Raw genomic sequence first — 27598 nt, 5'->3', positions numbered from 1 at the left:
CGATCTCCCGAGAAAATGAATGTCTTGTTTGTTCCTTGTTTCTGATAGAGAGTTCAATCATCCAATCCACCAAACAACTCAAACCAAGAGTCAGTACCAACAGGAGAATACACTGTTTACCATTGGCAGAGCATTTTGGCAAATTTTTCTTGAGCGCTACCCACATAATCAGTTGTGCTGCTCATCCCACAAATGCATGATCCTTACAAGTTGGACATCATTGTGAAGGTAAATAAACAGGCTTTCCAATGATGTAAAATACAATGCCCATTAGCATTGTAACAACAGAGAAATAATCCACCAAAAACAAGTTTCCAAACTTTTTTTCCCCAGTTTATATAAATATGTAAATATAAGTGTATTTTGGGTTTTATTTGCCTTATTAATTTCTCATAGAAATGTAAGGAGAGAAAAATTCAAAATCTAAACTCAAAGGCAGAAATACAGAAAATATGATTCATGTTATTAACGTCTCAGAGGGTCTTTGAAGACAGAAGACTGTTTATGCGTGTGTTGCTTGCCCCTCTTTACTCTCCTCCCCAAAAACATTTCACCTGCCAGTCAAACTCCTGAGGTCCTCCTCCTCCTCCATCCCTCCCACCATCTACGATTGGAGACGTTTCCAAAGCCTTTTATTCCTCTCCATCTCGCCATCTCGCCATCTCTCTCTCCAGTCTGTCACACCATCCTGCAGTCCCTCCCATTGCCCCTTTAATCGTGTGTTTTACAACCAGGCCTTCAGTGCGTCCAACTCGGTGCGTAAAATGAGTTTCCACTGAGAAATAGTTCTCACAAGTCGCACCTCAGCTGGAGAAAGAAGCCTGACGCGACACGCAGCTGAGAGTTTTATGCGAGATGGGCGTGTGTATGTGATGTGTGTTGAGTTGTGAGTACCAGCCCTCTCAGTGAGTCCTGGAGCAACAGCTGGATCAGTGAATCCTACAGCAACAGCTGGAGCAACATCTGGATGATCAGCAGTCCGACCAGCAGGTGAGTTCAGCTCCTCTCCTCATGTTTAGTCTGCTGCTGCTGCACATGTTGGATTATGATGGGAACAAAAGTTTTAGCAATCCTGAGGTGAACTTTAGACACAACAAGTAGAAGCTAACACAAGCTGGCTTTTTTAGTCCTTCTGGGAATAAATATCACGATAATATAACCAGCACAGAAATCAAAATCAGCATAGAAATTTTATTTTTATTAGTTTGAAAATGATGTATTATAACCGTATTTATATTTTGTTGTGAGATTTGTTTTTAGTGGGTTTGATCTACACTTTTAAATATTAATTTCAGTTATATCATTCAGTCCTGCATTGCTTGATTTTCCTGCTGTTTGAATATATATTAATTCTTTGATCTTTAATTTATTGCTTGTTGCTCAAATTTGAGTTTCCTTGGATTCTCAGAAGGGTCACAACTTTGTGCCTATTATTTTTTTTTCTTTTTGATATTCATACTCTGATATTCATGTATATTTTGAAAAAAAAATGTAAAAACATAAAGTTCATGTACATTCCTTGCCATCTATGGAAGCCCATTTCTGCCAGTTAATTAAAAAAACTGAAAAGTTAGTCATGATAAAAATGAAAATGATCGTCGTGAGTCAAAAATATGAGATAGTAAATCAATAGTTGTACTTTCATCACATAATTTTGATTTATTTTGTCTATCATCATTTTTAGTTTTCATTTAATAGTTCTGATTTATGATCTCATTTTTTTTTTTTTTTTTACTTTTTACCTCATAATGTTGACTTACTATTGCAGAATTTTATTTTCACGTTAGTCTCAATGTCTCATAACTTTGACTTAGTGAGTCAAAACATTTTTTTATTATATCATAATTAAATAAATATTTGACTTTCTATCTAATTATTCTGTCTTGCTATGTTATAAATACCACTTTTTTTTTATCATGACAAACTATAAATCTTTTTTTTTTTTGCTGGTGTAAATGGGCTTCCATAGCAACCAGGATGGTTGGCTGAAGAAAACATGATGAATGAGGCTGTAACTAACAATTATTTTCATTACCAACTAATCTGCCAATTATTTTTCTTAATTAATTGACTAATCAGTTTGTCTATGAAATGTCAGAAAAATATCTTAATGCTCATTATAATTTCTGTCGATCAACAAATCGATTAATAGACTAATTGTTGCACCTCTCTAGATAAGTACTTGCTGTAGGTGGAATACTGCAGCTCTCACAGACCTGCATATTGTGATAACTCAATTATATAAGTGACTGAGCCAATTTACAACAGTAGAAAGCACTGAAGACTATAGCTAATGTATTATATAACATGGTATGTACCATATGTCTTATTTCCTGTTTCTGTTCACTAGGATGTTGCGAGAGGAGTCGTCACATTAAGTCAGCGTAGTAGTGAAATATTCATGATGCCTTCACTGTCGAGGATTGGATGGACTGATTTCTGTCTCCTTCTGCTCTGGAAGACAACAGCAGGTAAGAACATCAGGAGGACATGTCAACTTTACACCCATGTACCTGTGTGGCGAAGACATTAACAAATGCATTGTTCCACCAGTGACCTCCAGGCAGGGATTTAAACTCGGCATGCACAAATGATACCGTCTGTCTGACAGATCACAGAGGAAGATACAAGACCTGGCTCAGCAAACAGCAGTCATGCAGGTTTTGGACCAGTGTGCCTGCATGTAGAAGAAGCAGAACTCATGTTATTTGTTTTTGGTCCTAGAGGAATATAAGTGTACTCCCCACAGCAGTTACATTTTTTCATACCAGTGGCGGCTGGGACTCCAAAAATTGGGGAGGACAGGAGGAAAACCAACCCATGGCATCATATATTTTACACTACTTGGCTACTAATCTCTACTTTCTTTCTTTATTAATTAAACAAAAGAACATAATTCACATTCAGTATAACAATAACAAAAGAGCCAGCGGTATATCACACTAAACAAAAATATTAAAACCTACATATAGGCCTATTGTGAGTGTCTTAATCACCTTTTTCTTAGTCAAATTAGAAAGTAGTTTCACATATTGCTCAACATCCTTCAAGAAAACAACAAATAAGATATTTATTGTTAAATTTATATTTATGAATAAAAGATTAAAAGAAAACATATAAAATTTATGATAAGAAAATATTGTTTTGGAGTTTTTGAAGAAACCAAACACCACATTTTCGCTGTTGAAGCCTTTTAATCAGAATTTATTAAAGGTCCCATATTGTAAAAAGTGAAATTTTCAGGTCTTTTATATTATAAAGCAGGTTTAAGTGCTTTATAAATACTGTTAAACTATCAAAAACGCTCAATATACAGAGAAATACACACGGCCCGTATTCAGAAATTGTGCGTTTGAAACGAGCCATCAGGATTTCTGTCCATTTGTGATGTCACAAATACAATATTTAGGCCCTTGACACAATTTTAAATGTTAACATACTAAATGTTTCCCAGTTTATTCCTGGTTGCAGTGTATGTAAATAACATCAGCTGACAGGAAGTAAACATGGACCCAAACTGTTGCCTAGCAATGCAATTCTGTTGCAATTCCATTGAAATGCGCTAAAACGGAGCGTGTCAGACAGATGGTAAATACAGACATATTCAGACAGACAGTACGAGGAAAATAAAGGTTTTATTGAACATTACAGCATGTAAACATGTTCTAGTAGAAACACAAAATATAAGTATGAACCTGAAAATGAGCATGATATGGGACCTTTAAATAATAGATTTTTTCCAAAGAGAGAAAAATATTTTATAAATGATACTGAGATTTGGTGATGGTTCATTTCAACCATTTACTCTTTTTAATATTTTGTTCTCCTTCTTGCCTCTCAAAAATAGAGAAGGAGCAACCTCCTCCATTGATAGTTACACATCTGCTGTTCCTCCTCAGCTCAGAGTGTGGAGGTGCGGTGCTCTGTGGGACCGGTGGGGGCGCTGCACCCGGTCCAGGGTCTGCTGGAGAGGTTTGAGGCTGGTCCGGGCTGTGAAGCTAGAGAACGCGGGGACAAGGAAACTCATGTGGTTGCAGTGGGGAGAGTGACACACAGCCCCGAAAACAAGGTGATGAGCTAACTCGAAGCGTGTGCAAGAGTATGGAATCCAAAAAAAAAGGAGTATAATGTTATTACATTAACACACATAAATTTCCCCAAGCGTTTAGCCGGCAAGCTGACACACTAACAAAGTTAGCTAGCCCGGTAATGCTAGACCAGGGGTCAGCAAGGTCAGCAACCTGCGGCTCCGGAGCCACATTATGCTCTTGAGCCCTTCTCCAGTGGCTCCTTAGATATACTAAGACTATAAACTGTGTTTCCTTCATCACAATGCTCAAATGTTTTGCGGCTCCAGAAAGATATTTGTTTTTATTATTTATTATTTAACTCCCTAATGACTGGCAAAAACAACTCTATACAATATATATATATATATATATGTATGTACACCCCTCTCCTCTTCTGTCTGCAGGTGACGGTGTTGCTGAAGCCTTTGTCTCTGTCCCCCTCACCTCTCAGAGCTCTCCACCTGCTGCTCAGCTCCAGGCTCCCCGTCACCTGGTGGCTGGAGGCTGAGAGGCTGCCTCCCAACCTCCCAGTGCTGGTGCAGGTCAATCACAGTGTGTCACAACCTGCCCATCACATCTGTGTTATATAACACCCTCAATGTCATTCACTACCAAATCTCATTTGATTGAGTGCACATTTAAATGATATGCTGTATAATCCGTATGTTGTTTTTACTTTCCATCAATGTCTTTCCCCTGAAATGTTCTTCTTTGCCCGTATCTGTAGATATCCTCAAACTCCAGCGTGCAGTCCCACACCCTGTTTTTGAATGTCCAAATGGTGCATTCGCTGCCTTTTCATCCACGTGCGCTGCACCGCTGGGCTCTGAAACACCATGGCAACATGTCCTCTTTGACACACACAGCACACGGCAATCGAGTCTACGTCCCACTGGGAGAGGGTGAGCCAACAAGAAACCAGATATCATTATGATGATTAATTCAACCATCATGCTGCCCATTTACAAAAGTTGAAAGCCTTTTCACAATGTATCATGCTTCAGACAGGTTTACCGCATATTTACAAAAAAATAAAAGTGAAAATGGAGGATACTATTTTTACTTGCTTTTACAAACACTTTAAGTAACACTTTGACATTTTGGGAAATACTTTTATTTGCTTTCTTGTGTGAAGAGTTTGATAAGAAGATCAAGACCACATCTGTATGGTAAATATGTAGCTACAGCCAGCAGCATGCAGCCGGTTAGCTTATCTAAGCATTATTACAGGAAACAGGCGGAAGCAGCTAGACTGGCTCTGTCAGAAGTAAAAAACAACAACAACAACAACAACAGACAGATACGAGTGAATCAATCTTCTCGTCTAACTCGCAGAAAGCAAACAAACACATTTCCCAGAATTTCAAATTATTGCTTCAACCTAAACATCTGTGCAGTGGTTTGATACTCTGTAGGTTAAAAGTCAGGTCATAGCCTACTATCTTATCTCTCTTCTCACCAGACAGAACGCGAGGCTCAGGTCGGACAGATTATGAAGAAAGATCTTGTGTAACCTACTTCCCTCTTGCCTTTTGCCTCTTGCTTTGTCTCCATATAACAGATCTTACCCTGCCAGCTGTGTGCCAGTTGCAGTCCATGTTCCTCTCTCACAACTACATGACCTCTGAGCTGCAGCCACAGGATGTGCAGGGCTGCGTTGACTCGCCAGCAGGTGGGATCAGCCCCGAAGTCCATGTGATCAAGCTCCATTCAGTGGGCTCAGGACTCTGTGGGTGAGAACATGCAGCCTCGGAAAGTCCTGGCGGGAGCATATATTGCTGTTGTACAGCCATGCAATGTTTAATATTGTCTCTCTCCGTCTCTTTCAGCTCTCTCCAGGTGGAGGTGATCGTCTCTCTTGTGCCCCTGGTGGCCAACTCAAAGACCCAGGCGGTTGTGCTGATTCTCAGCAGCTCTGTGCCAGTCAACTGGGCCATTGTTGCTCATGGTGTCCGGGGTCATATATCTGTTCATGTAAGGGACCCGTCTCTTCTTCGTATCTGAATTTGTCCTCTTAAATTAAAGGAACAGTGTGTAACATTTAGGTGTATAATCACGGGAAACTGAGAATCGTTGTGTTTTCATTAGCTTAGAATGAGCCCTTCATATCTACATAGGGAGCGGGTCCTCTTCACAGGGGTCGTGTCTAGAGATAACCTACAATTTGGAAAAACTCCCGCCAGATGATAGAGGTTAGGCATTGACCTGGAATAGTTAGGGTTAGGATAGGTCATCAGGCACCGAGTCTTGCCAGATTTCGCAATTTGTGGGTTACCTTCTAGACACCCGCCATGTTGCTCTGCCATGTTTCTACAGTAGCCTAGAACGGACAAACCAAAACACTGGCTCTAGAGAGAGCTTTTCAGGTTTTTACTTTACCTGAAGGCCACCGTAGTTCTCTAACACGCTTGTGAAACTGCGGTAACGTGAGTCATAGAGTGCAAAACCGTGGTACCGCCAGCCGCCGTCTAACATCCGTTGCCCCTATAGTAGTGTTATTATGGTAAGTATGGTCTCTGAGCAAGGCAAATGGCATTACCACAGTTTTGCACCCGGCGGCTCACGTTACCACAGTCTTGTAAAGGGAGGAGTGAGCGGAGGGGTTCTCAGGTTGTTTGCAATCTGCAACCACATCACTAGATGCCGGCAAATCCTACACACTGTCCCTTTGAGGCTGCAGTATGCTGTGACCGACAAATGATTGAGTTTGAGATTGAGACCAAACTTACCTTTACAACATCTCTACAAGGTTAAGCCATAAACAGATAATGGATGGATTACCAACTGGGCAACTGGGTTTTCCACATGTTGCATTATCATGGTCTTGTCTTTTACTTGATTGTACTTTGATTACATACTTGTCCTGATGTCTGTGTATCTGTCTTCTCTCTCTCTCTCTCCGTAGTCGTCTAACAGTGTGTCCCCACCTTACCCACCTGAACCTGACCTGACCCTGTCCAGTTCACTTAACTCTGACCTGTCCACCATACCCGACCTTCTTGTGTGGGCCCGTGAGAGCGGCTACAGCAAGCTGACCTCATACACTGAGGCTGACCTGGCCAATCGCTTTGTGATCCAGCTGGCTGGGGGCGGCACAGGTCAGGACTCCTGTGTGTCTCTTGTTTCCATCGCTGTGTGAGTGACCTGAACATTTCACTTTCATTTTGAAATCCACCCTAGTTCTTTTCTCATTTCCTTCATGTATAGGAGAAGTATTTGCTTGGTCTTCTGTGTCCCTTTTGAAGATGGAGGAGGAGAAATGAAAGCAGAATATTTCCATCGTAAATGTCGAATGAAGGGTATTGAAGTGTACGTGCGAGTGTTTAATTTCTCGGCACGGCTGTCTCTGTGTCTCCTCTCTGTCTGTACCACAGACGTGGCTCCGGTGATGAATCCTCTGGTTGTGAGGCCTCCCTGGGCCGAGGAGCGCAGACTGAGGCAGTGGCTGAACGGTGGAGGCAGAGCGGGAATAGGCCGCGAGAGTTTCACGGTGCAGTGTGAGGACGGACGCCTCAGCGTGACCGTCGACCAACACATCCTGCAGGTCTTCATACCTCTGTATTAGATGTAAACAATTCATAGAGAGAAGCTAGCTACCACAACTTAATATATCCAGGGGTTTCACAAAGTCCATAATGCCTAGCAGCCGCTGGTAGTAGCGACTACATCAAAAAGATGTGTTAAACTTGCAACAAACTGAACTATTACCATCAATAAAATATACTGACCTTTGCTAGGAATATCTTGTGGACATGTACATGTATCATATTTAAAGCTGCTCTAATCAATATTTAATTTTACTAAATTTGACCACATGCCTACTTGTAATATGAAAGTGATAAAACCCACAGAGAATTAACACTTAACTCCACAGCTCCTCATCTCTATGGAGGGTTTTATGGCACTTTCACAAGCCAACATTGAGTCCGTTTTGATTGAACTCTGGTGCGGTTCATTTGGGCGGTTGGATTTGTATTAATTATGGTGATCTTCAGACTTTTAGCGCCATCATCAGGTCAAAATTGTAATTTTCCAACTTTGTTTTATGAGCAAAATACCTGCATACCTAATGACATTCCCATTAGCCTCAGATATATTTTGGGTTTAGTGCTACCTAGCAAAAGATGGTGAACATCATCCCTACTAAACATGATAGCATTGTCATTTTGAGGATGTTGCCATGCATTTAGCTCCACCACTGTGTCAGAGTACAGCCTCACAGACAAAGTAGACTCTTAGTCTTGTTAAAATGATCACTTCAGTAGTTAATGTCAAACCAACTATGTGTACATCTTTCCAGTTGTACAGAAAAATGATTCAATTTGAAAGTTGCGTCGTCTCACATCAGTTGTCCCCCGCAGAGCTTATCTGTCCCAGTGGCTGCCGTGACCCTACGAGACTCGACGTGCCAGGCTCAGTCCAATGGGAGTCATTTCCTGTTGGTGTTCCCTGTCATTTCCTGTGGGACTGAGGTTCTGCTCCTGGGACAGCCTAGAAGAGTGCAGTACAAAAACATGGTGAGATAAGACATTTTGGCAGAAAGGGTTTAGAGATATAGAAAATTATTTAATTCTTTGTTGTCTATTAAACCCTATATTATATATTTTTACCAAATTCAATTTGTTTATTTTACACAATAAAATATGATTTTTTTTTTCACTCAACCTTTATAGAATTCTGGGAGATTTTAAAGTTGAAGTTATCATTGTTCAAATCATTTTCATAAACCAACAGGGGCAGCGAAAATGGGGTTTGAGAAGGAGAAAACAGTACAAACAGAATGAGTGAAGCTTTAAGAGCACAGAGGGGGAAACATCTGAATTTGTAATCCGGTCAAAGTCTATCAGACAGTGGTGAAAACAAAAACACAAGGCACATAATGGACACTTGAAATTGTGGTAAGTGGAAGTTGTCCCCTGAGAGACTTGTGACCCAGGTCATCATGACCAGTACATGGTGGCGTTGAAGCCTAAAAATAGGATGTAGCACAGAGGTAAATTAAGTGACAGAAAATCTTGGTTAAGAGGCCGGAAATTGGAAGGAAAGAAGATACAGAGTGATTACAGAAAAGTAAAGAGATAAACAACAGAGGCAGAATCTTTTTCTTTAGAATACCATGAATCTTTGCATGTAAACTATTAATTAAAAATCATTAGTTGAGAATTAATACAGTATCACAAAACATATTGCGATACTCAAGTGTGTCAATATTTTCTTACATCCCTAGGACTTACACAGTTGCAATGAATTATCCCATACAGTATGCCATTCTGTTCCCTCTTCTCTGGCCAGGTGTTACTATGGAAAGACGATCCTCAGACCATTCTGGCACTCAATGAGACAGAAATGAAGTCCAAAAGTCCACTCGGCATACATGTGAGATATCTGTATACCTATATACACCTTCATTTTGGTACAATACATCTTCTCCCTTACTCATAAAATATTTTAAACCTGTAATCTCCTGTTCGTCCTCTCAGTTCAGCTGTTTGGCTGCAGTCCCCACTCTCCCCGGATCTGACGATGGTGATGATGTTGATGTAAACACTCCTCCGGCAGGCCTGGTCCCCTGGGCCCCCGAGGGTCCGGGACCTGATCCAGGACTGAGCCACCTACCGACACCCAGACGCAGATCTGGGCCTGTGCTTATCTTGAAGCTCTTTGTCACTGAGAGCTACGAGCAGAGACGGATTGGCCCCTGCGTCATCACTGCAGACCACCGTGTCTATGTTGAGGTCTGTGTGTGTGTGTGTGTGTGTGTGTGTGTGTCGTATATTTTCTGTGTTTATTTGATGCACACTGTCAACGCCATAGTCTGTATATAAAGATGGAAGATGCGTCTCCACTTCCTCCCACTGTACAGAAGTGAAGCCAAAATATCCCAGATACGTGAACTGCCATTTTGAGATTTTTACATCATTTGGAGCCAGAGTCTGCACAGTAGTGATCGGGCGGTGGAGCCGCGGTATCGAGGTCACCTGCCCGAACCAGTCGAGCACGGCCGCAGCTTCTCAGCAAGAGAGGCTGCCAGCTACCAATCATGACTTGTCAGAAAAATGAACACTTGGACATTCATCAGTGTGATAAGAACTACCTAAAATGACAGAAACCATCTTTGGGAAAAGATTATTTGACGTGTACTTTGACTTTTTTAGTTTGTCTCATGAGGTGGGATTCATGACCTATACTGCAGCCAGCCACCAGGGGGCGGTGGAGATGTTTTGGTTTCATTTTTAGGGAGCTGTCATGTCGTCTATCTTTATATACACTCTGTGGTCAACACCAAATCCTTCGAAGTCAAGAACTTCATTGGTGTACATTTTTTATTATTCTAAACTCTAATAAACATCGTGATCACTGCAAATGATGTGTATGAGATCCTCTCAGCACTCATTCTGTAACCAGTGAAACAGTAAAATCAATGTGCATCACATTCCTTTGAATGTTCATATCAAACATCTTGTCCAAACATTCAACTGCAATTTGTCGTCTTCCTCTTTGTTATCTGTCCTACTGCAGATTTCAGCCAAAGGGCCCTTCATAGATGTCGTGGAGGTGAAGTCATGTGTGATCTCTCCTCTGTCGGACCCCAAAAAGTCTCGTTTCTGGACTGTCATAAGCGACGGCTGTTCCTCGGACCCCTCGCTGACCCTCGGTGCAAAGACACAAGATGAAGAGGAAGAAGAGGACGAAGGTGATGACGACGAACTGGAAGAGGAAAAGGAAGAGATAGACGGACCGGAAAAAGACAGAGATGGAGATGTCCCACTCCGACACAAAGTCGAGAGAAGAGGGAGTTTGAGAGCACCAGAAATTATGGAAAAGAATACCACAGATGTGGGAGCAGAGGTGGAGATACAGCCTTTGAGGTTTAGTTTCATCCTGCGACCAGTTTATAATGACTCTATGCAGTTCCTCCACTGCAGCCTTCGCCTGTGTATCTCTGACTTGAAAAGAGGGGAACCCAAGAAGGAAACAGTAAAGAATGACTGTCAGGGTGGGCTACGTATCCCTCCACTTGTATCTAGATCAACCAGACATCAGGTACAGAAACAACACAAGCATATTTACTTTATTTTAAATATAAGAACTAAAACAAATGTATAGCAGTACGAGAAAGTTGTAGGATTGTAGATACTTATTTATCCTGTTCACTTGGTGTTGAATCATAATTTGTGCTTTGTGACAACACCGGGTATCATAGCACTGCAAGGTGATAACAGCGAAACTAACATACCTGCCTTCTCCTGTGTTCCCATCTCAGTGTGAGATCAGAAACCTCTCCAGGCCCATGGTGGTCACCCAGCCTATTAGTTCACTGGCACCCAAACTGCCGAGGCCTCCTGCTGGCCAAAGAACCAAGAGACTGAGTGTCTCCCCGCTGGCCAGTCCAGACCCAGAGCACAGCAGTGAGGATTATTTATTTGGTCATTTTTCAATGATACTGTGAGTCTGTTTAACCTACCGTCACACTCTATCATTAACATTGTGTCTCTATAGACTCTGTGGTGCAGACAGGACCAGTGATGGGAATCGTTTTCGCTGCCTTTGTGATGGGTGTCGGTCTGATGGGGGGACTGTGGTGCATTTATTATTACACAGGTAATGAGATCAGCTTCCCTCTGTCACCTATAGGTCACACAATCAGAGGCTTTACCCACACATGCTTTTTTGATCAGAAATGTGTCACGATGAGTCCACGAGAGCTGTTTTTACGCCTTTTGTTCGCACTCAGCGTCTTGTGGGCCCTCTCCCCCTAAACGGTGCCGGCAAGCCCGTACGTAATGCAGCCTGCGGAGGCTTCCTCGGGGCCCGAGCCTCACATGGGTTCCGCTCCGACATGAGCAACGGCGACGAGGGCTCTTAGCTTGTCTCCATGACTCGGGAAGGACTCAGCCAGACATTTCTCGTTTGTCGGCTGAGATGGACAACATAGCGCTGCAACACATGTCTTTCGGTTTAATCAAAGGCTTTCATTTTTAAGGATTCTGTTATTCTACAGTATTGTTATTTGTTATTGAAAAAAACAAGCATTTTCCAAAAGGTTTGGTGTGTTTTATGCATGTTTGTAATCCTAAGGGATTAAAAAAACAAATAACCAAATACCAAAATTGAAAATTGATTACCTACCCAATGAACGAATCACAGAATAGTGAGTATTCGGGCTGTCAATCGATTAGAATATTTAATCGTGATTAATCGCATGATTGTCCATAGTTAATCTCAATTAATCGCGTAATCGTACATATTTATCTGTTCAAAATGTACCTCGAAGGGAGATTTGTCAAGTATTTGACACTCTTATCACATGAGAATGGGCAAATAAGCCTGTTTCATGCAAATGTATGTATATATTTATTATTGGAAATTAATTAACAGCACAAAATGACAAATATTGTCCAGAAACCCTCACAGGTACTACATTTAGCATAACAAATATGCTATACAACATAACATGGCAAATTGAAGCCCAACAGGCAACAACAGCTGTCAGTGTGTCAGTGTGCTGACTTGACTATGACTTGCCCCAAACTGCGTGTGATTATCATAAAGTGGGCATGTCTGTAAAGGGGAGACTCGTGGGTACCCATAGAACCCATTTTCATTCACATATCTTGAGGTCAGAGGTCAAGGGACCCCTTTGAAAATGGCCATGACAGTTTTTCCTCGTCAAAATTTAGCGTAAGTTTGGAGTGTTATTTAACCTCCTTCGCGACAAGCTAGTATGACATGGTTGGTACCAATGGATTTCATGTAATACATTTTGTAGTTTCATACGAAGAAATCAGTGGTGTTAAAAAGAATCTGTGCGTTATTATCGCATTAACTTTGTTATCTTATCCATTTAAATCTGTTTTGATATTGTTGATCACTGATTAATGTAACATAATTGTAATTCAACTTGAAGCCAGTCCTCAAATGTTTTACATTTGCTATTTTATCAGGATAATTTGGGTTTGAGGGAATTTAGGGATTTTTGACTATCCACAGTCCACAGGCAAAGTATGTGGCAGCACTGCCTACATCATAGCAACTACCAGTTAGTAAAAATAAAATAAAAGAGTATCTTGCAGGTTACCATATTAAACATTATTAACTGTGTTTTTTTCTACCTGTGGTCGTGTGGAGACATTATAAAGGTATTGTATAATTATATCTTTTTAAGGGGCACGTCCAGCATCACTTGGAGGAGAAAGTCAGTTAACAGACAACACTCAGGAAGGCTACATCATCTGGAATCCACCGCCACTGTCTAAACAGTCCTCCAGCTCGGTGTAGAGGTAAGATCTGATGAGGAAGGTCGTTTAAAGGGCAACTCCACCAATTTTACACTGATAAATTGATAAATTGCCTCAAGTGATGTCACTTCAGTCGGCATCGGTTGAGGCTGAAGACTCTGAAAGTGAAAAAAAAAAAATCTGGGGATGTGGAGTTAGAAAGCAGTGAGGTACCTCACCTCTGTAGCACGCCCCCGATCTATTCTTGAGGCTACATGAACCGCTACTAACATAACACACCTGAATTTCCAACTTTTGGCAATCGAGATGCATTATGGGTAATGTAGGCGCCAGGTTTTGACATGAAGAAGAATGCGTGGAATAAAAAAGATATTTCCACTGCATCGAATTTGATACTTAAAACAAAAAACATAGAGTATAGAGTAGTGCAGGAATGAGTCCTAGTTCCCTCGTCTGGAAGTCAATAGATTTTTCTGAATGTTTTTAGTTAGATGCCTGAAATGAGGTCTGTGGTTAAAGCTGAAGTAGGCGAGACTGGAGCAAATATGATTAAAAAAGTTATTTTTATAAAGCAGTCGCTATACCGTGACTGTAGTACATCATGTGCCTCTGTGTCCTCCGGTGCTCGAAGTTGTATCCTGTGAAGACTAAAGTTTATTTTGAAAAGACTGGCGCAGAAATTGACGCTGGACATTTGTAGGAAAATGCACGAAAAATGAGGAATAACTTTTTGGGAGATATCATACGAACCGTTGTATGAGAATACGTTGACCTACCACAATCCCCTTTGTTCAAATTAAACACATTTTCACAATTTATCGAGTGAAACTGTCCAACTCACTCCAGCTGGGCGGCCCAGAGTGAACCTAATGTCAAAGCGGTGTATTTAAAATAAACTGTAGAGGTTAGAAGCACCGCCAGCGCCATCAGCGCCATCAGCATTAGGCGAGCACCTGCAGATTTCAACTCCGATATGCCAGATAGGTCTGAACAGTTTTATTCTTTTTATCTCTTTCTCAGGATTTCCTGCAAATCTGAGAAAAAAGAACTGGGACAGAGGTTCTAACAGCTTGTGTGTGTGAGCGAGCACAGCTGCTTGTGTGTGTGTGTGTGTGTGTGTGTAGAGCCATGTTTGTGCACTTGCTCATCGCCGCATTGTGAAACGCGAAACATTGTTTGTTTGGTGTTGCGTGCCATTCTGCATCAAGTCATTTCAAAAGTGGCAGGGAGTCGTCACATGGCGAGACGTTTATCTAGATCCGATAGGATCTAAACCTGGTTGGAGTGACTAAAACTGAAACTACGTCATCGACGCCGCCTCTAGAGATGGAACACGAGGTCAAAGATGTATTGAGAGGTTACTGTGTGTGCCTGTTTGACGAGTCAATGTTTTACAGAATCATTTTCACTATATGTGTTGTAACTGTGAATCAGCCGGAAGCTGCATATTATCTGTATGTGAATTATTTTGTGTTTATGTGGCAAAAAAGATGTATTGAATAAATGAGCTGAGATCCATGTTGACTTGCTGTTTCACTCTCAAATTACAAGCAACCCCAATATTACAAAGAAAGTTAAAGCGGCAGTAGGCAGAATATTTTTGGCATCATTGGGCAAAAATTCCATAATAACCTTTCATCATATTGTAATTCAAGTGTTCTGAGAGAAAACTTCTGCCCCTCCTCATGGCTCTGTTTTCAGGTTTTAAAAAAATCTAGCCTGTGACGGGAGACTTTGGCCAATCACAGGTCATTTCAGAGAGAGAGCGTTCCTATTGGCTGTTCATTCAATGGAGGCAGCTGTCAATCACTCACGAACTCCGACCAAACGGTCAAACTAGGCAGCGTTGATCAAATATGAATCAATATTCTGTTACTGTGATGCTTATTTGATCAGCGCTGCCTAGTTTGACCGTTTGATCGGAGTTCAAGAGTGATTGACAGCTGCTCAGAGACGGCAGACTCCAGCTCGGCTCTGATTGGTTGTTTTCCTCCGGTCTGTGAAATCTCGCAGATGCCATTAGGAGCACCGGAGGACACAGAGGCACATGATTTTTTTTCAGATTACATGTCTCATGTACTACTGTCAGGATATAGTGACCGTTTTCTTTATCATATTTGCTCCAATTCTACCCACTGCTGCTTTAATGTGTTGTGAATAAGTATACGATACTGTAAAAATATATTACACACAACGCATGTATTTTCCCTTATGGTATAATGTTGATATGTTTTAACAAACAATTGGATATTTACAGCAGAAACAGCAACAGTGATTTGGAGTCATGTTGCTGTCCGCCTGATGGGAATAAATTCATCATTCACTCTCCTTTTAGCTCCGCGTTGGTCTCTACTAACTCCTGAGGAAAACACTCTCTAGCTGCTAAATGCTCCACTATGTTCACCAGCTAGTCACTATAGTGTCTGTCTGCCGCTTGATGTTGAGCAGATAGCGTATACAGTGGATTTTTTAGTTTTTTTTGCAAAAAAAAAAACATCTGTCTGTATTTGCAGGAGAAAAAACATAATTAGAGCAGCGAGATTGACCCAAAACATTAAAGTTGCATCCATAAAACCACAACAATTAGTTGAAACATGGTAAAATGCTCCATAAGGCTCCGTCCCTGGGAATGGAGTTGGGTGCTAATTCTCTGTGGGTTTGTCCCTATATGAGCAACCCCTTTCACATTAAGGCCTTTACACACCGGGGGCATGACGAATAAAAACACATACTCGCCTGTGAATATTACATGTTTTGGGCTTTTATTGTGAAAGGTAAGAACAGAAGGAGTGGATCAAGTCTGAGCTGCCTTTGTCAAGGCTAAAAGGAGTAATAAAGTTTGCTGTCCTGCTTCAGACTACGGAGCCTCCTTGTGGTTGCATAAATATAGGTGCAACTCAAACGGTTCTGTACAACTTGATGGTTGATGTCTCGCGGTGCGAAAGCTTAGAAAATCATTCCAGAAAAAAATTAACGCTTTTTCACAGCGTAATATTTGCGTACTGTGTGGAAGTACTCATGACAAAAACAACAGTTCTAAAAAATATATTGATGAGTTATTCCTCATTGTTTTGTGCGTCTTCCAATGAATATCCAGCAACACGTGTCAATTTCTGCTCCTTACACGCATACAGTCTTTTCAAAATAAACTTCCATTTTCACAGGAAACAACTTGGTTAGGTTTAGGAAAAGATTAAGGTTTGGGTTAAAATGACTTCGGAAGTTGATTACGTGGATTACATACAAATTGATTTTGTGGGCTATACGAATTACAGTGTATTATTTTTCATAGGTATAACTACAAGAACAACCTGAGTCTTTCAATCCAATGTTAACAGGAAAATGTTGATTAGTGCAGCTTTAAATCGGAGTATTTCAATGTAACATTTACTGGATGTGCTGTAGAAATGGTACTGAGAGTTTTTGAGTTTTTTTTTTTTTTTAACTTTCATTTTTAGAAAGTAATTTCAAAATGGACCGCCTGTTGATTCAGTAGTCGAGGCACATGCATGTATCATCATCAATCATCTCTGTTGGGAGCCCAGCTGCAGGGTTATTAAGGATGCTTCATTCAGTAATGGGAAAATCCCACACATGCACACAAACTAGGCTACAATCACATCCACACAACTTTCTGAGGAAGATAGTTCCTGAAAATTACACAGCGTGATTGGATGATGGTCCTCTAAGAGCACTCTTGCCTGGCAAATCCTGGGAAAAATAGCCCAAATTATCATTTATGAATGACCTTTAGCAACGTGTTTTCCTGAAGGATGCGTCGTCATGTTTTTGTGCTTAACACACAAATCTACAACACAAACAATGGAGTTTTTAAATTAAAAAACACAAACCAATAACGTTCTTAATCAATCAAGTTTTATTGATATTCTCATTCCATTTCTACTCATGCAAGGCATAACGATTCTTCTGACTTTTACAAATATGAATGATTGAAAATTATTTACAAATGCCATTTGATCCAGTCAGTTTGGAGTGTACATGTCTCCATAGCCACACTGTGTCTCTCGGTGGCGCTGCAGGTCGACCCTGCGCTGGAAGCTGTGCTGACAGCGGGGGCAGCTGAACGGCCGGTAGCTGCTGTGCTTTCGGCTGTGGGTGATGAGGTTGGAGCTTTGGCTGAATCCTTTACCGCACACCTTGCACACGTGTGGTTTCTCGCCTGCGGGTGGAAGAACACGATGTTTAAGAGTGGGAGTTTGAGCACAGAATAGTTAATGTACTGTTGTGTTCACACACCTGTGTGTATGAAGGTGTGCTTCTTCATGTCTGACTTCTGGTGGAACCTCTTGCCGCAGTACTGGCAGGGGTAGGGCCGCGTGTCGGAGTGGATGAGGAGGTGCGTGGACAGGGTGGACGAGCGCTTGAACACCTTTCCACACACCTTGCAGCCAAAGCTACGCTCCTGGATACACAAACACGTGTTAAACAATCCAAGTTTCCTTCAGAACTCATGATGAGTCAAGCGTTTCTATTCTAACTGTGTGCTTTACCTTGGTTCTACCATAGCTGCTTATCGCTCTGAAGCCAAAGGGCATATGGGGCATGTCGGTGGCAGTGGGTGATCTTGTCAATGGGACAGAGAGGGTGTTGTGAAGATGCAGGCCACCTCCTGATATTAAGACTTCTGAAAGAGACTGAGGGAAACAGAGAGAATGAAAGGATGATACCACTGTCAAATCTGTCTCCAGCTGCTCAGCTTAGCTTAGCATAAAGACTGGAAATGGTGAAATAGTGGAGCGGATAACGTCAATTTTTCGGTCAAATCGTGCAAATAGTGATACAAGCATGATGATTGCCGAGGGGTCACTAAGCAAATATAAACGATTGGCCACTTGAAAATCCAAGATGGTGGCCATTTTTAAAGATGGCCACCAAATTGACTTGCTGATAATGATTTCTCTCATAGAAATGCATCCAGTTGGTCGATTTGAGTGATCTTGGTGTCAAATTATATGTTTTCTAGCATGCTGGATCTAATTTTGATAGTTTTGACAATTTTTAACTGCAATATGGCGGCAAGGGAATCAAGCATCGAGACCCAGCTGTTTAATTTTCCCGCCGAGAAAATGTGTGTGAAGTTGAACTATCTTGCACGGTCATTGCGACACAAGGAGATAAAGCCATCAGCAACAATAGGAAGTCCCTGGATGCTGTGACCCAATGCTCTCATGAGGAAGCAGACACTAAACAGACACAAAATGGCCGCCATAGTGCAGTTCAAAATTGTTAAAACTATCAAAATTAGATCCAGCGTGCTAGAAAACATATAATTTGACACCAAGATCACTCAAATCGACCAAGTAGATGAATTTTTATGAGAGAAACCATTAGCTCAATTTGGCGGCCATCGTGAAAAATGGCCACCATCTTGGATTTTCAAGTGGCCAATCGTTCATATTTGCTCAGTGTCCCCTCTGGAATCATCATGCCAAATTTGGTGCTTGTATCACTATTTGCATGATTTTTCCACTATCCGCTCCACTAAAACAGCTTGCATGGCTCTCTCCAACAGTGACAAAATCTGCCTACCAGAACTCCTAAAGCTCACTAATTACTATTTCTAGGCTGGGATCATGGACTGCATTGTATATAAAGATTAACGACATGACAGCTCCCCAAAAGTGAAGCCAAAACATCTCGATTGCCCCCTGGTGGCTGGCTGCAGTATAGGTTATAAATCTCCATGTTAGTGGATGGGACATGGGCCAAATTAAAAAGTCAAAGTACACATCAAATATATTTTCCCCAAAATTGGTTTCTTTCATTTTAGGTAGTTCTTACCACGCTGATGGATGTTTCTATTAAGTTTGGTTTTAATCAGTTATTTGATGCTATAGAAAGGGGGTGAGATGTCATGTCAGTGGGAAGAGATTTGTTTGAATGATCTGTAAAGACACATTACAAATATTTTTTTTACTTGCAAACAACTATCCCTCAACTTCTGTAGATTAGGTTTACAAATAGGTGCAGTGACCTGTAGGCTATTCAATTTATTTTTTGGGCATAAATATAATCATAGATACAAATTCCATGTGCACTATTTATGATCAGTGCATTCCTCTGGCAATTATATATTTTGAAATGACCACTTTGTTCACAAAATCTCTCCACAACAACAAGAACTGCAGTCATACTGTGCAGACTGTCACCCTCTGACATGTTGCCAGGTTCTGTGTCATGACAGTTACTTTTATCGTTATTCACTCTGGTTTCCTCTTTTTCATTATAACAGCAGATGAGGACGGAGATAATAAGGACGTGAAAATTCACACAATGCAGAGGCCTCCTACCTTTTCACAGAGTGGACACTCGCTGACAGGGGATTTGAGGTCAGTGTGCGACGTGTGGTTGAGTAACATGAAGACCAGTCCCTCTAGTTGTCTCTCTCTGTCAGATGTCTGGTGTCTGTCCACCGTCCAAGGCGAAACCGGCAGAGGAGCGTCTCTGTTCTCCACAGGGGCTTTTGATAGAATATGAAAGAATGATGATGATGTCTTTAGTTAGAATCATTTATAGCTTTTTTTAGGGTCTTTGCTTTGCATTTTGTGGCTTTGAGTGTACAAAGATGAAACCTGAATATTGAGTTGCACTTTCTTTTATAAAACTAATGTCTTTTTTGTCATTTTTTTAAATTGTGACTGAGATCAATAACTTCCACATGCCATCCAAAGAACACGGTATCGGGTATCAGCAAGTACACCAGTCCATGCATCAATCCAATACCATAAATTCATTAACCCAGAAAAAAATCAACTTGTTTAATTGGAAATCAATTCTGCAGGTAGTTTGTCATGTGATGATAGCAAACAACAACTGTGCAGTGCTAGTGGAGAATGCAACGGTGGTCAGAGCGAGGAAAACGTCAGCCATTTGGCAATATTTCAGTGGAAAATCCATCGATTTGTACAGTATGTAATGCTTCCGTTTCGAGGAGTGGCACTATTATTGCCATTTTTTAACACCAGCAATCTTATAAAACATTTAAAGACGCATCGTGCAAAAGAACACAACTTCACCACGGCAAAGGGGGAAAAAAAGGACGAACTGCAGAAGCAAACGTTGGAAACCGAATTCCAACGACCAGATAAATTCCACAAAGATTGCCCAAAAGCAACGAAGATATTATATCTATCACACTGGTATCGGATCGGTACCTGCAAGTTCAGGTATCTGAATCGATATCGGAACATCTCTACTCACTGTAGTCTTATAATAATTTCACAGAGTCAAATTTCACTGCCAGAGAAAGTGTTGGGTACCTGAAGGCCAAGGATCATCCGTGGGGGCGCTGTGAGACCGGACTGCCATCCCGTCCCATGGTGAGCAGGCTTTAGACAGAAGGTCTTTGACCCCTAACGTGGGGGACAAAGGCTGCACAGCATTTTCAGGAGACCTCCTGCTCTGTCCCAGCGCATGCTGCACAGGTTGGTGGGCGTCTGTTTGGGGCTGGGAGTGTTGTCTGTAGGAGTCCTTAGATGGGCCAGGTAGATGAGTCCTTTTACTCCTGACGAGGAACGACCGCGGCATGGCAGACTGAGTGGTGGTGACTGAGGGAGTCGATGGGAGACGAGGTTAAAAATCCTGCAGAATAAACCTGCAAGTGTCTGAAAAATCTGCTCTTTCATGTCACATACTCAGATGTCGCACACCTGCTGGTGCATGTTCAGTTACAATGCCAAGGCTTGAGGTTTCCTTAGCAAATACAGCCCACCACCTGCACAAAGGTTTCAGGTCTTGAGAATAACCTGACTGTGGTGTTGTCTGCCAACTTCTAAACTGAAACTGTGGTACAATTTTTATACTTCAATTTGAGCTGCTTTTAGACATTTAGAACAACAGAATGATTCTAAATTTGGGAATTTTATTACCAAAATTAAACAAATCAATGAAGAATATTTTCCAAGTTCCAAGTTGATTAATTTATAATGATAACAAATCAACAAATAAATGGCAAATAAATTCTTAAAACTGCTTTGGTATTAGTTGATTTTAACGTTATATGAGATCATACGGTAAAAAATGAAAGAGGAAAGCCTGTAAGAAAAACTAACTCAAGAGAACCACACCGTAGACTAGCAAACTAATTTTCCCAAACTTTTTTTTGCCAGTAAATGTTCATGGAGATTTTGTATGAGCCACTGTAATAAAGACAATTTATTTAGTAACCTTATCATATAATTCTATAAAATAATATCATAAATAATCACAACCTTGAAGTTGCACAGAAGAAATTATAGTGTGCCAGTACATTGAATTTGCCATGTCTAAAAAAATGTAATAAATTGAAAATAATCCTATAACAGTGAGATTCCAGCTGAATCGCTGATCTTACCTCTGTATTGCGCAGCTGAATGTTGAGAGCGTTTCTTGTGTCTTCGTTGCTGGCAACGTCCTCTTTTCTCTTTCTCACACCCATCAACTGATGACATGACACAAAGAGATTTGATTTGATTTTGAAAAGCTGCTGAGGATTGTGGGGCTTTAGGCATCGGAGGGGAAAAATGCCCTAAAAAACGTTATTTGAAAACGATTTGCTTTTAAAATATACTCCTCATTTCAATAACTTTTTGGGTTTTAACCTCTGTTGCTACCCTTATTCTGACAAGCAATGTCAAAACATTTCTGTCTTCTCTAAAGTTTTGGTAGACCGTACCCTTTAGGTATGGGACCCACTGTGAATAAAGGTGTCGTGATAGCGAAGTCAAGATGAAACTTTATTTACTGTGTGACCAATATGCTCGTGTCACTGCTGGATTTAACACTACAATGACTGATCATGTGGGTGGACTCATAAATACACTGAGCATCCTTTGGAAAGTTTGAATATCTCATCACTCTCATGTGAACATGTGGACCTTTACTACTGAGGTGCCAATTACACATTATACTCTTTTTTTATCTGTCTGTTTGTTTGTGAATGTGTGTGTGTGTGTGTGTGAATGTGTGTGTGGTACCCAGCCATCCCACGCAGTTCCTTATGTGAGCGGAGGGAGATTTTTTTCTTCACCAACTTTGTCTAGAGCCCTGAACTATAGCCTGACTAATCTTTTTGACACTGAACTTAATTGCATTACAGAAATCTTATTTAAAGTGACAGCTTGGAAAGAAGTCAGATCTGGAGTTAGATTTCAGGGTAACACTTCACAATAATGAACATTTATAAGTAACTTATAAGCTCTTCATCAAGATTAACTAACCATTGTCAAATCATTCATAGACATTAGTAAATGAATGATGAATAATTTACAAATTATGAATCATTAATTAATTATGTGATGAAAACATTTAAAAAGCTGTAATTGCAAATATTAACGTTATATGAACTTACTAATGATTAGTAAAATATCTGTTAATATTTAAAGAATGCATGAAAAGGGCTTACTGTGCTATGATCATTTAAAGCTACAGGGGGTAGAATTGGAGCAAATATGATTAAAAAAGTTATTTTTATAAAACGGTTACTATATCCTGACAGTAGTGCTTGAGACAGGTAATCGGAAAAAAATCATGTGCCTCTGTGTCCTCCGGTGCTCCTAATGACGTCTGCAGGATTTCACTGAGCTGGAGCCTTGCCGTCTCTGAGCAGCTGTCAATCACTCGCGAATTCCAACCAAACAGTCAAACTAGGCAACGCTGATCAAATATGAATCAATATTCTGTTACTGTAATGTCTATTTCTCTCCTCAAATGTTTTCAGAAACATCTTGTAGTGTACTGTTTAGCTGTAAAAGGCAAAAGTTTGTGACCCGGCAGCCATGTTGAGATCAGTTGAAGAAATACCAAGCACCGCCCACCAGCCGGAACAAAGGTTCTCATTTTACAGCTAAACAGTACACTAACACTAAGAGTTCACAAGTGATTGACAGCTGCCTCCGTTGAACCAATAGGAACGCTCTCTCTCTGAAATGACCTGTGATTGGCCTTTTTTAAAGCCTGAAAACAGAGCCATGAGAAGGTGCAGAAGTCTAGTTTTCTCTCAGAACACTTGAATTACAATATGTTGAAAGGTTATCATGGAATCTTTGCCCAATGATGCCAAAAACTTTAGGTCTACTGCCACTTTAAGAACAATGTGTAAAGTTAAACACTCAAAAGAAAGAAGAGCCAAAAAGACATACTGAGTCATCGTGCTGTGTGGCCTGTCAATACAATATGCAAAGTTCCTCCTTTTTCCTCCTAACAAGATATGCGCATCACCCCCTGAGCACATTTACCAGAACAAAGCATTAGCAGCAGCTAACTTCCTGGGACAGCACCTACCCGCCCAACAGAAAACAAGCCAACAAGCTGTGTGATTTTGCCAACAACGATCAGAAACAGACAATACAGCCAGAAAGCAAACATACACTAATACAGTCTACCAATGGGCCCATAAGTAATGACAGATTCAAATAACTGTGTTCAAAGGAAGACCACTCATCACAGTGTGCTTTTAAAACCTTTACAAATAATCTCTGGGTGATTTATTAGATTCTACCAACATTATTTGTAAATGATTTGATAAATATTCATTACAAATACCTTTATCATTTCAAAAACATTTACAAATGTGTGATGTACCATCTTCAAAATTCCTCACCAGTTACAAGTCATCAGGAAATGTATGAATTAATAATTTATTAATTAATCATAACACTTTTTCCAGACCCTAATAATATTATTATTAACCATAATTAGTTATGGTTAATAATGAAATCATTTAGTCTTAAGATGATATTGCATCTAACACTAGAAGAATTCCTCCCAAACAGAAAAAGGAAAATAAAAAAATAGAAACATTGGAGAAAGAAATTAAGTTTCGCTGTACCATACTCTCAGAAATCAACCATAAAAAGTTACTCAGTACTTAATATAAATTATATTGTGATTACCCCGACCACTACATAACCATAAAACACAACTCAAATGGGGCTTAATTGGTAGAAAAAACAATGGATAATTACCCAAACCAGAGCAGGGAAATACCATAACCACTCATATTGAAGACACGGACCAAAATACAGACAGATCAGAAATCAACAAACTTCTCAGCTCGCTCTGAGTCATACACACCTGAACATAATGCAAAAAGAAAGAACCAAGAAAATCTCTTCATGCAAATTAGATCCCAGGGCCACTTGCAGGACCAATCATCCACAGGCAAGCATGTCTGTTTTAAAGGAAAGAACACAAAATCAATCCATATGCAGATGACATACTCTTTTACTTAACAAAGCCTCCGGGGTCAGGGCCATGATCTAATGCGGTATGTAGCTTTGGCTGTATCTCTGGTTGCTCTTGATTGTTCAAAATCTGAAATACTACCCGTTTATCACCATATGTGTCTTATTGGGATGGTAAAATGCAGGCTATTCCTTTCAAGTTTACTCACAAAAAGTACCAAGGATTCCACATGGCATAGATGACCTTTCTTTCAATTTCACACTATTACTGAAAGTCATATAAGACGACCCAACATTTTCCTGATTGGAAGATTTTGCAGCCATAAAAATAAATACAGCCCACTACATAAAAATATGATTTAATATGAAACTGGTCACGTCACTGTTTGAGTGTGTGAATATTTCAACAAATTATTAGTGTTTGTTACAATATTCTAATAAAAGAATAAACCAAATAAACAACACTGAATAATACAATCCTTTGAGAGAATTTCTACATAAATATTCTAACCAATTACAGACACTGGACTGCAGTAGCATAATATCATCAAATACACAAATCCCTGATAAAACAATTCTGACCAATAAAGATACTATTCCTTGATAAGACAATAACAAAACCGGCCCGGTCACACTAAATGGCGTATGAACGACACGGTAATTCGCAAGTTATTTTGTGTGCAATAAAAACGCTGTTCTTGCTTTTGGCGTGACGTTTGTATGTCATGTTGTCTGTATTGACTGCAATGTAAACACAACCACGTAAATATGCTACACTCAGAGTTAGTGATGTTAAAAAATAAAAAGTGAGAAAGACAGCTTATGGCGGGTGGGACGTGAGATGGATGGGTCCAACAAACACAGGAATTTCAATCAAGAGACCGGTGTTCAAGACTGGCGTTTGTGTCCCAAAGTGTTGTTGAGTTATTTTGAAGTTATACATTAGTGACGTTTGTGACGTGTTTGCCGTATGTATTTTACTTAGTTTACATACTTATTTTAAGCCCAACAATCATGTTTTTCCTAAACTTAAAGCTGAAGTAGGCAAGATTGGAGCAAATATCATTAAAAAAAAGTTATTTTTACAAAACGTTCACTATATCGTGACAGCAGTACATGAAACAGGTAACCTGAAAAATATCATGTGCCTCTGTGTCCTCCGGTGCTCCTAATGGCATCTGCAAGATTTCACAGACCGGAGGAAAAGTAGCAGTAAGACCTGATCTGAGGTCTGCTGTCCCTCTGCTGTCTATTAGAGCCAGCTGTCAATCACTCGCGAACTCCAGTCAAACGGTCAAATTAGGCCACGCTGATCAAATATGAATCAATATTTTGTTATGTTAATGCCTATTTCTCTCCTCAAATGTTTTCAGAATCATCTTGTAGTGCACTGTTTAGCTGTAAAATGAGAAAGTTTGTGACGCTGCCGCCATTGTGAAATCTGGTGGAGGAACGCCAAGTTGCGGTCACATGACCGGAGCACAGCCAATAGGAATGTTCTCTCAATGAAATGACCTGTGATTGGTCAAAGTCTCTTGTCACGGGCTAGATTTTTTAAAGCCTGAAAACAGGCGGAGGAGGAGCAGAAGTCTAGTTTTCTCTCAGAACACTTGAATTACAATATGCTGAAAATATACTGCCTACTGCCACTTTAAGTGAGTGGTTTTGTTGCCTAAACTTAAGTGAGTGATATTATTGCTTAAACCTATCTGCAAACGTTACCATATTTTTGTTCCGTAGCGTAAAAATTATATGCGAAAAGAGGCGTATGAATGACTCATGAAAAGGCTAAAATGCGTTCTCATGGCATGCGGAATGTCCTTGTAATGTTATTTATATGCCTTCTCGTGAGATCAGGTTGTACCTTGCTTCAACAACCACTAAAAAAAGCCGTTTTCTTTACTCGTGAAAAAAAGTATTTTGCAAATACGTATCTGTTGTCAAGCAATGTTAAGTATGAGGTCTGAGTCTGACCTCAGATTGAAATCAAATCATCCAGGGCCACACATATGAACTGAAACCAAAACATTTCTCAATGTGGCTGTATTTTTGCAAACATCTCATTTGACTCCTGGTGTCAGCAGCGCAAAATGGAGCTGAGTTTGCCTTGATGTGCATGAAGAGAGGCATGTCAGAGCACTGCGGTTGATGTGGTGGGGGGCTGGCAACCTTCTCCCAGGGGCTGTCAGGGAGAGCAGACGAGAGTAGCGCAGGGAGCCGAGACGGGCTGGTGGGTTCGGTGGGTTTCTGCCTCATTTGTTTTAGGGAGTTCGGGGGCTTCTTGTTCCCCTGGTGGTGACAGAAAACTGCCTTTCTAGGAACCTGAAACTCGGGGAGGAGGAGGAGGGGGAGAAGGGAGTGCGACTGAAGTCTAAAGTTCATTTTCCTATTGCTTTGTTTCTGATGTTCACTTACCATGTTAGGAGGTTTTAAAATCTGACTATGTATGGTAATTAGCCTACGTGGGAGGAATGTGATATATGTGTGATATGACTTACCTGATTTGTTGAATATATACATAAATAAATAAATAAATTATAATTTACTATATTTCCTTTCTGTAACATTTAAGAAATCCTCCCATAAAATAATTTTCAATTATTTCCAACACTAACTATATTAACTATAGGGTGCAAGGTTTATTTTTAGTTCCAACACCACATAAACAAATACTGGCATGTTCCATTTAACTTTTTAAATCAGTAATCCAAACAACATTAAACTGGTGTCTTACAACCCTATCTCTTTAAAGAGGTCAATTTTACACATGAAAGTGAGACTTTGTCACTTTTGAAAGAAGAGAGAAAACATTATTCATCTTAAAAAAATAAAAGTTTAATAAAATGGAACCTTGCTCAATTAAATACACGCTGGGGTTTTGCTGCTACAACCTTGTTTGGTCTGGTATGACCAGTAGCTTAGGGTGGCTAAAGTTAGCTAATGTTAGTGAACTTTAGATAGATAGAATTACTGAGTCATGTGACTCTTCTGTTACTTGTTCTACTGCGTTTTAACAAAATTAAAGCCCAGTCTGCTCTGATTGGTCAGCTGGCCCAGTGTTGTGATTGGTCAACCGAACCTAACTTTTCGGACTCCGCTTCAGCTC

General features: G+C 40.4%; 2 protein-coding genes across 4 annotated transcripts; one reads left to right on the top strand and one right to left on the bottom strand.

The window, feature by feature from the left end:
• The first annotated feature begins 594 nt into the window (after positions 1 to 594).
• engl (endoglin, like) lies at positions 595 to 14827 on the top strand. Of its 2 annotated transcripts, XM_037791018.1 has the most exons (17): positions 596 to 990; positions 2351 to 2471; positions 3900 to 4069; positions 4475 to 4612; positions 4798 to 4972; positions 5632 to 5803; positions 5900 to 6044; positions 6976 to 7168; positions 7445 to 7614; positions 8432 to 8587; positions 9363 to 9446; positions 9551 to 9805; positions 10590 to 11114; positions 11335 to 11479; positions 11571 to 11672; positions 13237 to 13351; positions 14330 to 14827. In XM_037791018.1, the coding sequence occupies exons 2-16, from the start codon at positions 2402 to 2404 to the stop codon at positions 13347 to 13349; spliced, it is 2613 nt and encodes an 870-aa protein (XP_037646946.1). In that variant the 5' UTR covers positions 596 to 990; positions 2351 to 2401; the 3' UTR covers positions 13350 to 13351; positions 14330 to 14827. The 2 variants fall into 2 exon arrangements, with proteins under 2 accessions (XP_037646945.1, XP_037646946.1); XM_037791017.1 differs by lacking the exons at positions 13237 to 13351; positions 14330 to 14827 and having other exon boundaries at positions 595 to 990; positions 11571 to 12503.
• A 2341-nt stretch (positions 14828 to 17168) lies between these two features.
• Positions 17169 to 21992, bottom strand: LOC119500975 (zinc finger protein Gfi-1b-like). 2 transcript variants are annotated; one of them, XM_037791028.1, is made up of 6 exons: positions 21663 to 21992; positions 20590 to 20877; positions 19621 to 19790; positions 17821 to 17964; positions 17567 to 17732; positions 17169 to 17489 (listed from the first exon to the last, which is right to left on the bottom strand). In XM_037791028.1, exons 1-6 carry the CDS (start codon positions 21817 to 21819, stop codon positions 17293 to 17295), a joined length of 1122 nt encoding a protein of 373 aa, XP_037646956.1. In that variant the 5' UTR covers positions 21820 to 21992; the 3' UTR covers positions 17169 to 17292. The 2 variants fall into 2 exon arrangements, with proteins under 2 accessions (XP_037646956.1, XP_037646957.1); XM_037791029.1 differs by lacking the exon at positions 21663 to 21992 and adding an exon at positions 20965 to 21056.
• Between the last annotated feature and the right edge of the window lie 5606 nt (positions 21993 to 27598).

The sequence above is a fragment of the Sebastes umbrosus genome, chromosome 14, assembly GCF_015220745.1.
Source record: "Sebastes umbrosus isolate fSebUmb1 chromosome 14, fSebUmb1.pri, whole genome shotgun sequence".
In the NCBI taxonomy this organism is placed as follows: domain Eukaryota; kingdom Metazoa; phylum Chordata; class Actinopteri; order Perciformes; family Sebastidae; genus Sebastes; species Sebastes umbrosus.
This window is presented reverse-complemented; position numbering and strand designations above follow the sequence as displayed.

Bases quoted from the DNA above. Each gene is read 5' to 3' on its own strand.
- engl (XM_037791017.1), top strand. From the start codon at position 2,402: ATGATGCCTTCACTGTCGAGGATTGGATGGACTGATTTCTGTCTCCTT. The intron at 4,613-4,797 runs GTCAATCACAGT...CCGTATCTGTAG, and splicing joins ACCTCCCAGTGCTGGTGCAG to ATATCCTCAAACTCCAGCGT. The intron at 11,480-11,570 runs GTGAGGATTATT...GTGTCTCTATAG, and splicing joins TCCAGACCCAGAGCACAGCA to ACTCTGTGGTGCAGACAGGA.
- LOC119500975 (XM_037791028.1), bottom strand. From the start codon at position 21,819: ATGCCTAAAGCCCCACAATCCTCAGCAGCTTTTCAAAATCAAATCAAA. The intron at 17,965-19,620 runs GTAGGAGGCCTC...TGTTTCCCTCAG, and splicing joins AGTGTCCACTCTGTGAAAAG to TCTCTTTCAGAAGTCTTAAT. The intron at 17,733-17,820 runs GTAAAGCACACA...TTGTGTATCCAG, and splicing joins GCAGCTATGGTAGAACCAAG to GAGCGTAGCTTTGGCTGCAA.